This window comes from Eulemur rufifrons, chromosome 6, assembly GCF_041146395.1.
Source record: "Eulemur rufifrons isolate Redbay chromosome 6, OSU_ERuf_1, whole genome shotgun sequence".
In the NCBI taxonomy this organism is placed as follows: domain Eukaryota; kingdom Metazoa; phylum Chordata; class Mammalia; order Primates; family Lemuridae; genus Eulemur; species Eulemur rufifrons.
Window position 1 is genome coordinate 57307327 of NC_090988.1, and position 9203 is coordinate 57316529.

At 43.0% G+C, this 9203-nt stretch overlaps 1 protein-coding gene across 1 annotated transcript; it reads right to left on the reverse strand.

The window, feature by feature from the left end:
* Nucleotides 1-4207: 4207 nt before the first annotated feature.
* LOC138384161 (olfactory receptor 52K1-like) lies at nucleotides 4208-5161 on the reverse strand. Its single transcript, XM_069469437.1, has one exon. It carries the CDS (start codon nucleotides 5159-5161, stop codon nucleotides 4208-4210), a length of 954 nt encoding a protein of 317 aa, XP_069325538.1.
* Between the last annotated feature and the right edge of the window lie 4042 nt (nucleotides 5162-9203).

The following is a 9203-nucleotide window of genomic DNA, read 5'->3' on the forward strand; positions in this document are numbered from 1 at the left end:
TTGGTAGGTATCTGTAAACTCACAGGGTAGCTTGCAGCAATGTGCCCTCCCTTAATCTCTCTCAGTCTATGTTCTCATCTCTCCCTTTTCTACACTATCATGGAGTCCAGGCCACCGTTAAGAAAGAGATTAAGGAGAGAGGGACAAGTCACAGCCCATAGAGGATCCTCATTGCCTGATGAGATCTAAATGGTACAAGCTAGGAGGAGAGGAGAGGGTTAGTTTTGAGGAGTCAGATCCAGAGTAAACTACTCTAACTCAGGGAGTAATAAACATAAGACTACTAAGAGATGTCAGACCAGACTCAGAGACACACTAGCCGAGCCAAACAATAATTCCTGTCACAAGGGCAGTGAGAAAGGCAGAAGTCAGCTGTCAATGGTCCTCCCCAGCCATAAGCCCCAAACCTGACCTCATCTTGCACACCTGAATTCCTGTGCACCAACGTGCCGCTGGTTCTTTCATCTTCACCCTGAGGGGAAAGTCCATTCCTGACCCTTTCCCAAGGCAGGGATGCTGACTCTGAGCAAGGCACTGGGCAGGCAGGATGTTATTAGCAACTGGCAGGTCCCAGTGGACTCACAGACACACCTGGACAGAGCCAAAGCTGGCCTCCAGATTGGCTGGAGACACACAGAGCCAAGGAAACAGTCCACAGGGATGGGTAGCTGGGTGGAGAGGCAGAGATTGGCACCTGCATCTAAGCAGGTGGCCCACATCTGTCCAGTGCCGGTCATTACCCCTGAGCCTATACATCCTGATGACATGCTAGGAAACCTCATACTCTGTGGACTGGGAAACTTCACATTGTTCTCTGAGCTCAGACTTCTCATTCTCACAGAACAATCTTGGACTCCCATGTAAATTCTTTAGTGGACTCTCTGGTTCAATGTGCGCATACTCCCAGATAGTAGGAGTGTTGGCATTGCAAGTTCAAAACGGAGTCACTGTCCCTTAGCTCAACAGAGAATCCTCATCCAAGGTTACTTGTCCTTCTCTAGGGCAGCTCACACTCAAAGATTGCTGATATAAGAGTACAAAGACCTGGCCCCTTTCTTCAATCTTAACACTGAAGGGTCATCCCAGCTCAGGAGGTCCCATTGGGCTAGCTGAGTTCTGGGGAACTTAATCTAAGGCAAATGGTATCTCCCTCTTTGCTTCTCCTCTGTAAGATTGTGAAAGATCCAGGCACATCAACCCCATTCCCATGGCAAGTGTGAGGTAAACAGGGCTTCTCAGACAGTCCATCCCAGAAAGTTCCCAATGAGGTGGGCTGAGGCCTCCTCTATCATAGTTTCCCATCATAAGCAGGTGCTTCCCTCAGTCCCGTCTCTGGCTAAAGCAGCTACCACTCTACCCAGTGTCCACAGTCTCCTTGGGAACTATGCTTCAGGCACACGGTCCTCTCATTCATGTGGTCAACAAGTATTTCATTCACAGCCAGTGGGAAGTCCCATTTATTCATTTATTCTATAAATATTAAATATCTACCAATTTCCAGTACTCCACTAGATCTTGGAAAAAACAAACAATATGGTGTATATTAAGTACATGACACAGAAATAATTAACAGTTATAAGTATTATAAATTAAAACTATGTCTTTAAAGCAGATGATAGAAGGACTTTCCCTGTGTGGGTAGTTCTAGAAAGCCCTCCTTAATTCAAGTTAGTGACCAGAAAAACTGGTTAGAAGTGAAGGGAGGTGTGGTGGTAGACTGAGGGCACATTAAAGCCGTGAGGCAGGAAGGAAGGGAACCTGACATTTTCAAAGACCTGAAAGAATTTTTAAGATTCAGAGTCATAGTATTCAGGAACTGACGTAAGCAGGAACCTGACCATGCAGGGTCTTTTAGGCCATGTCAAAGGATCATGGAAGAACCACGAAGGATTTTAATCAGAAGATTGAGACATGATCAAAATCTCATTAACAAAATTTTATCCTAGGAGACTGGATAAACAGGAGTTAAGCATAAAGGGTGGGACACTTGTTGGGAAGCAGATGCAGTGATCTCTAGAGAGGTTCAAGGATATGTCATGGGAATGGGAAGATGAGGTAGGATCTTTGGGGATAAAGAAATCAAGAATATGAAAAGTCACAGTGTTCTATGGGTCATCCACATGAACACTGATGTCTCCTACCAGGATCATAGTTAGTTAAAAAAAAATAGAGATTTTGACCATGTCATCATTTAATGAAGGAGAATAAAGAGGAGACAACAGCAACTGGGAGTGGTAGAGGATAATAAATGTGAATGCCCGAAACCCCAAAGAAGCACCAGTCTGTGCTTGTTTGTTCGTCTGTTTATACAGGAAAGACTGAAAATTTTATTTGGGGAAAAAGGATACTAAACTCAACACAAAGCCAAAGGTAGAAGAAGTATGAGAAAATAAATAACCCCCACGTAGTAGGAAGTACATTTATTTCATCAGACATAAATGGAAATAAGGATAGCGACAGTTTAATTTGCATTTTATAGGCATTAAATGAGAAAATGTGTGTGCAAAGTTTTTATCTCAAGGACTCACAGTGTCACAGAGTAAGAGCTGAACACAGGAGCTGCCCTCATTATCAGGCTTTGTCACTAATACAACATATTCAGAGTAGGATTCTTCAAAACTAGTTTGCCCAGAGCACTCAGAGACCTCTCAGCCCTCCCAGCAGCGAATCTGCCTCATAACAGTAATCACTCTTTCCAGTGCCTCTGCTGCCATTTGAAATTACAGTCTTTGAAAAGACTAAGTGGAGGTGACATTGGTCATGATGATGATAATAAGGACAGTAGTGTTAATAGTGATTGTTACAGCAATGGTTTATTTCATTTTTTTCAATGAAAATACATTGAATGCTTACTGTAGTAGAAATTTATGTATTAATTTATTCAAAAATACACACTGATAATGTTACTGATGAAGAAATTTGCTACCGGTGACACAAAAAAAATGATATCTGTTTATTAAACAAACATTTATTGAGAGTGTATAATATGCCAGGCACTATGCAAAGAATAAGACAAAAATCAGTATCTAGTAGGGATGGGGACAGAGATCATTCATCCAATCAAAAAACATATAGGTAATTATAAATTATGACAAATAATGAAAGAAACACACATAGCGCTCTGAAATCAGAAAACAAGTGACTGGATGTAGTTAGAAGAATCTTCTCCAAGGAGGTGAAGTGTGAACTGAGGTTCCATATGAGTAGAAACAGTGAGGATAAGGACAGGGAAATGCACTCCCTTTAGGAGGAGCCCAGACAACCCTGGCTGGAGGGAGCACACACATTTGAAGACCTAAAGGAAATGTATGTGTAATAGGATTACATGATACTCAAACAACATATGTGTATTTCAAGAATATGTAAATACAAAAGAACATACCACAAACACATTAAAGTGAGTGCCCACAGTAGGAACTGGGAAGGGAAAGGGCAAGAGAAACAGAAAATAAAGAAACAGAAGAAGAATTATTAGAACAAAAATTTTTATGCGTAATAAGCTTACAAGTATGATTAACTCAAGTCTCTGCACCTGAGAATAAAAATGAAGAAAGAATACTATAGGAGTCATAGAGGGTGATCCATCTCAAAAATAGACTGAAAAAGTATATACAATAAAGAAAACAAGTTTTATTTACAATTTTGGAGTCAGATGGAGCATGAAAATTTTTAAGAATTTCTCTCATAAACGTGAACTCTAAATTATCTCTATAGTTTGCCACCCAGCTTTCCCTGTCGCCAAAGTTTCTCTGGTAGAGAGGCCCGCCCACTCCCATGGGCTGGGTGTGCGTCAGCTCCGTGCTGGTGGGAGGTGCTCCATTTTTTCATGCATCCAAAAAAAGCAGCCAGTTAATCTCTCCTTGAACTCCTAAGTCACTTGAATCCAGGTCCATCAAAGTCCTAATTATTTCTTAATTACCTCATATATTTATCTTATCAACACAAATAAACCATAAACTTTTAAAAGAAAAAAAAGATATCAAAAATATCACTTGCTGATTGATCAAGTGAGATACCCCAGCCCTTCTTGGTCTTCCATCCCAGTATCTAAAAACACCATAGGCCTCAAAAGAGATTTCCCAACACTCAGGATAACTTCATTTGTTTTCTCTTCACTCTCCTCACCAGGTAAACAACCTAGGCTGCGGTGCTTCCATTCCACGGGGAAGGCCACCTGGCCCTGAGGTCTAGCTGGTAAGAACTATACTCAAGTGGGCTCAATCCACTTGGGGCTCAGAATTGTAAGCAATCTCTCCCTGATCTGCTTAGTCTTGATGCCATAGATAAGGGGATCCAGTGCAGGGGGAAAGAGCAAGTAGATATTGGCAAGGATGACCTTGGCAGCAGAGGCTGTAGGTGGCCCAAAGCGCTGCATGACCACAGAAAGAAAGCCCGGTCCGTAGAAGAATAAGAGGACACAGACATGGGCCATACATGTGCTGCCTGCTTTAGCACGTGCCTCAGGTGAAGGAAAATGCGTCACAGTCCTCACAATCTGCCCGTAGGAATAGCCAATAAAGGTCATATCCCCCACACCAAGAAAGACTGCCACAGCAAAGGCATAGAGGTTGTCCACAGTGGTGGCCCCACAGGCCAGCTTCACCACTGCCATCTGCTCACAGTAGGTATAGGCAATCGTGTGTGAGCCACAGTAGGGTAGCCGATGGGCCAGGCTTGGGAAGGAGACAGTCAACCCCACAGCTCGCAACACCACCAGGCCCCCAATCTTGGCAACAACAACAGGGGTGAGGATGGTTGCATAACGCAGTGGGTTACAGATGGCCACAAAGTGATCCAGAGCCATGGCCACTAGCACCCCTGACTCCATGGCAGAGAATGCGTGGATGAAGAACATCTGGGAAAGACAAGAGTAAGAGCTGATGGCTGTAGCACCAAACCAGAAAATGGCCAGCATCTTGGGCAGTGTGGAGAGGGAAAGGACCAGGTCAACAAAGGAGAGCATGGCAAGAAAGAAAAACATGGGCTGGTGAAGGCTGCGTTCTGTCCGGATAAGAAAAAGCAGGACACTATTCCCAGTCAGTGCCAGGAAAAACATAAAGCAAAAGGGAAGTGAGATCCAAACGTGGGCAGCAGTCAATCCTGGGATGCCAGCCAAGAAGAAAGTATGTGGGAAGAGATGAGAATTATTGGAAAGAATCATGGTCATCATCTCACATGGAAAAATAAAGAGGCGCTGCAAAGAAAGGAAGAAAGGCAGGCAGGTGAAACTCAAGGTAGCCCAGGATATATGGTCTCACTAGTCCCATCACGACCACATCACTCTTCCCATAGTTCTCAGGAAAAAAGTGAAAAATAATTTCCAGTTTAGTCAGTATTTCTGCAAGATCTTCAAACACAGAAGAGGCAATCAGTGGGAAGTGCATTGAATAAGAAGTTCAGATACCAGGATCCAGCATTAGGTATCGCACAGTATGTGTGACTTGGGGCAATTCATACAACCAGATTTAAGTAGATGCCCAGGAATTGTTGTTGAATAAAAATCATTCCCATCAAGTTCATATTCCCAGATTCTGGTGCTTGATTCAATCAACACTGATCTCAGTCCTCTAGTCTTTTCGTATTAACCCTCTTCTGAAGCTGCCAATAATCCTAACATCTGGAAATTTCCTTAATTTGGAGACATTCCACTCTTCCACATTTCACTTGACTGCCAAGGTTACAGAATAATGTAGGGTCCCTGATGACTCCAACACTGATCAGGCTCTTTGCACTATTCCCATCCATTTTACTTGTTTCTCCACCCAATATCTCAATGGCTGTCTGACTTCACCACCTCCTATTTCTCCCTCTCCTTCAAGGTGGTATTATACAAGGGCAGACAAAAAGTTCAGAGGTGTGGTAACCTGGTGCAAACAGAAGTCTTAGTAATAACCATAATGTGAAGATCAAAGAATTCTGTGCCTTACTCACATTAGGAGAGAAACTTGGCAGATATTCCCTCAGCTCTTCTTTTCAGGTTATCACATTAGGAGTGTACAACATTATTCATGTCCCTAGCATGTATCATGTCTAATATCATCATTTTATAGTTTAGAAAACTGGGGTCTGGAAAGAAGTAAATGCTCTATATAGTGACAAAATCAGACCACAGCTCATGGCCACTGACCCCCAATCTGGAAAGATACCATCCTATCTCTCAGTTAAGCAGTGGCTATTGCAGGGACAGGGGAGAAACTCCAGGGCCCATCGGCCAAGGGTGGGCAGTACAGAGGGATCAAAAAAAGACAGATAAGGAGTGATTCAGAGATTATATGTCTTCCCAACACCCCCAGTACCTCAAGTACCCTAATCCTCTCTTGTGAAAGATGAACACAAGTATACAGACATATCTGGGTATAGGGCCTGAGAGGGCTTTAGAATGTAAGGAGAGTGATTCCTTTCAAGGCATAAAAGATGCAGCCAGGTTGATCTTACTGCCTTAATAACAGCAAGAAGAGGTCTCTAAACATGAAGGAAAGAAGCAGAAGTCAGCTGGGAAACAGTCCAAGAAAGAAGAAACAACATAGAGTTAAAACAGTGAAGAAAGTGTTGTTTTTTCTCTCCAAGAGGACTATGTAATTATTGCCCATAACTTCAACCCCAACTGCTAAGGAGACTACGTGATGACAACAGAAGGTGTAGGGGCTGGGAAGACGGGAAACATCAGTGGACCTATAGTTCTGGTGTCACCAAATAAACTCTAGATCAGGAGCCAAGAGTCTGGTTTGGGGAACTATTTCTGCCACATGTCTGCTGTGTGACCTTAATTAAGCAAAGCATCTAACCATTTTGGAGCCTTCGTTTTCTCACATGTAAAATGAGTATACTAAACTCTACCTCACAGCATCATTGTGAAAATCGAATGAGATAGAATATGTGAAAATTCTTTGTCAAATACTGAGAATATTATTGTTTTTGTCGTTATTATTTTCACTGAATTATAAGTAATAAATGGTGCGTTGGAAGCAGTCTAGCTGAGAACAATAGAAACTGTTGAAATTGAGAGACAATGCATTTGATTTGGCAACAATGACCAGATGGATACGTCCTGTGGATGGATGATGTGTAATAGTAAACTGGAACAACCCAGTCAAAGACACTACCTCCTCCCCCATGTTGCTACCTCATTCTTCTCAATACATATCATTTCCCTTAGCAACCCCAGAGTGTGGTGTTGGGAGGAGGGTGGGGAATGTCAAGAAATGTGGCTCTTATCACCTGAGCATCTGCTTCAAATTATCCTCAAACTGCCCATCCTTAAGCCTCTGTCTTCAGAAAACTCTAAGAAATAATTACACCTGATGTCCCAACTGTCCCCTTAGGGCACAGAAAATGTCCCTCATTATGTTATATCTTTGTGCCCTAAGGAAAAGTCTGACCCAGTAAGTTCATCTGTTCTGCTTGCATCGGGGAAGTATATAAAAGGAGGCAATGGGTCCAGAAACCAGAAGAACCAGGAACTCAGGATTTAGGTGCCTTCATAAATGTTTCCCTATGACTCACCTGTGGGCTTCAAAGAGGAGTAGACTCCCAAATAGCCTACTGCTCACCCAGGACTAGAAGGATGTTACCCTGATTTGGAGTGAGGAATTCTCTCATACCCAATCCCACCTTTGCCTGTTTCGTACAATACCAAAAATCCAGGCATGCTCCTGACAATACGCACAGTATTGCCTGTATTTATGATTTCCCCTAGTGATACTGAGAGCATGCAATTCTACCCCAGACAGCCTATCAAATTGTCCATACCTGGGAGGATCAGGGGTAAGTTAATACATGGATGTAGCCTCTATGTATCTCTCTTCCTTGGGCCTACCCTTAGCCATTACTCACCAAAGAGCTGCATTGATTGACCTACAGGGGCACAAGAAGTTAAGCTACCAGTTAGGTCTCAAGAACACGATATTTAACAGGCATCTTTTCAAGCATTGCCCATAGGGATCCAAGGTGAATCTCCCACCACCTAGACACCAATTAGTACTTCTACCTCCTCTTCAAACAAAGTTCTAACAAGATATCTTCTTTTATTGGGGCTCCAGGGAACAGCCCCAGCAGGGAATATTTTGAACAGCATATTCCAGGATGCCTTGCCAAGAGGGGGCCAAGCCCCTGCAGCCAGGAACAAGAAGAAGCTTCCTGTCATGCAGAATGGGACCATCTGGCTTTATAGCCCAGGAATATCTGATCCAGGCAGGGTGAGGAAGAAGGCAAGGAGATGAGGAAAGGCACCCCTAGGACCAGCACAGAATATTACCTAGAGGACTCACACTGAGATAGGTGTCAACCATGACAGGAAGAGTGAATTAATAAGTGGAAACCTTTAAAAGAAGAACAAACCTGGCCAGAGAATAAGGGTAGGAAAAATGGCAAAGGTTTTCCACTCCTAGGCTTGAAACGGTAGGTACAATGTTAGGCCGAGTCCTGGCGGTATAGCTAGCCACACATTATCTGGCCTTGGTGAAATTACTCAACAATGTTGGTTCTTCTTAACTGCTCTCCCTACATTTGACTCTCCTCTCAGCCATCCAAATCACTCCTGAAAATAGTGCCTGATGAATATATGGGAGAGCATCCAAAAGTATGAAGGATTTGGACATTACATTGAGAGAGAGGGATTGGAGAACTGAGTGTGTTCAGCTTATATGGGAGAAGATTTATGGCAGTATGCATGATTATTCATGGATTCTTCAAATCCAGGAAGAAATTCCTAGTGGGGGAAAAATGATTTGTTTTATGAAGCCAAAGGAAAAACAAGAACAAATGCATTAAAGTTTATATTAATAGCTCAGGACTCAGCCAGACTATGTGTCTTCAAAATGAAAATTCCCTATCTTGGAAGGGAATAGCACATGGTTGATTAGGAATGGTCAGCACCCAGAATCAGGCCATCCATTTGGGAGAGCCATGTTCTAAGAGTACCAACTCAGTTTCAGAGGGAGAGAGAAAATACAGCAGGTGCCATTTCAGGTAGCGGCAAGATTATAAACCCTAATGTGAAACACTCAGTTTTCTGACAGAGAAACCCAGCTTGATCACAGTGAATTTAGGACAGATGATGCTGTAATACCTCTGATACAGCAGGATATAAATATTAGGAAGTAGCAAAACATCAGCCCAGAAACCCAGTGGAAAAGGAAGAATAGGCAGGCCAAGTAACAAGAGCAATAAAAAGATCAGCCCAAGAGGAACCAAGGAGATGGACA

Coding starts and splice junctions, on each gene's coding strand:
- LOC138384161 (XM_069469437.1), bottom strand. CDS start 5,161: ATGATTCTTTCCAATAATTCTCATCTCTTCCCACATACTTTCTTCTTG.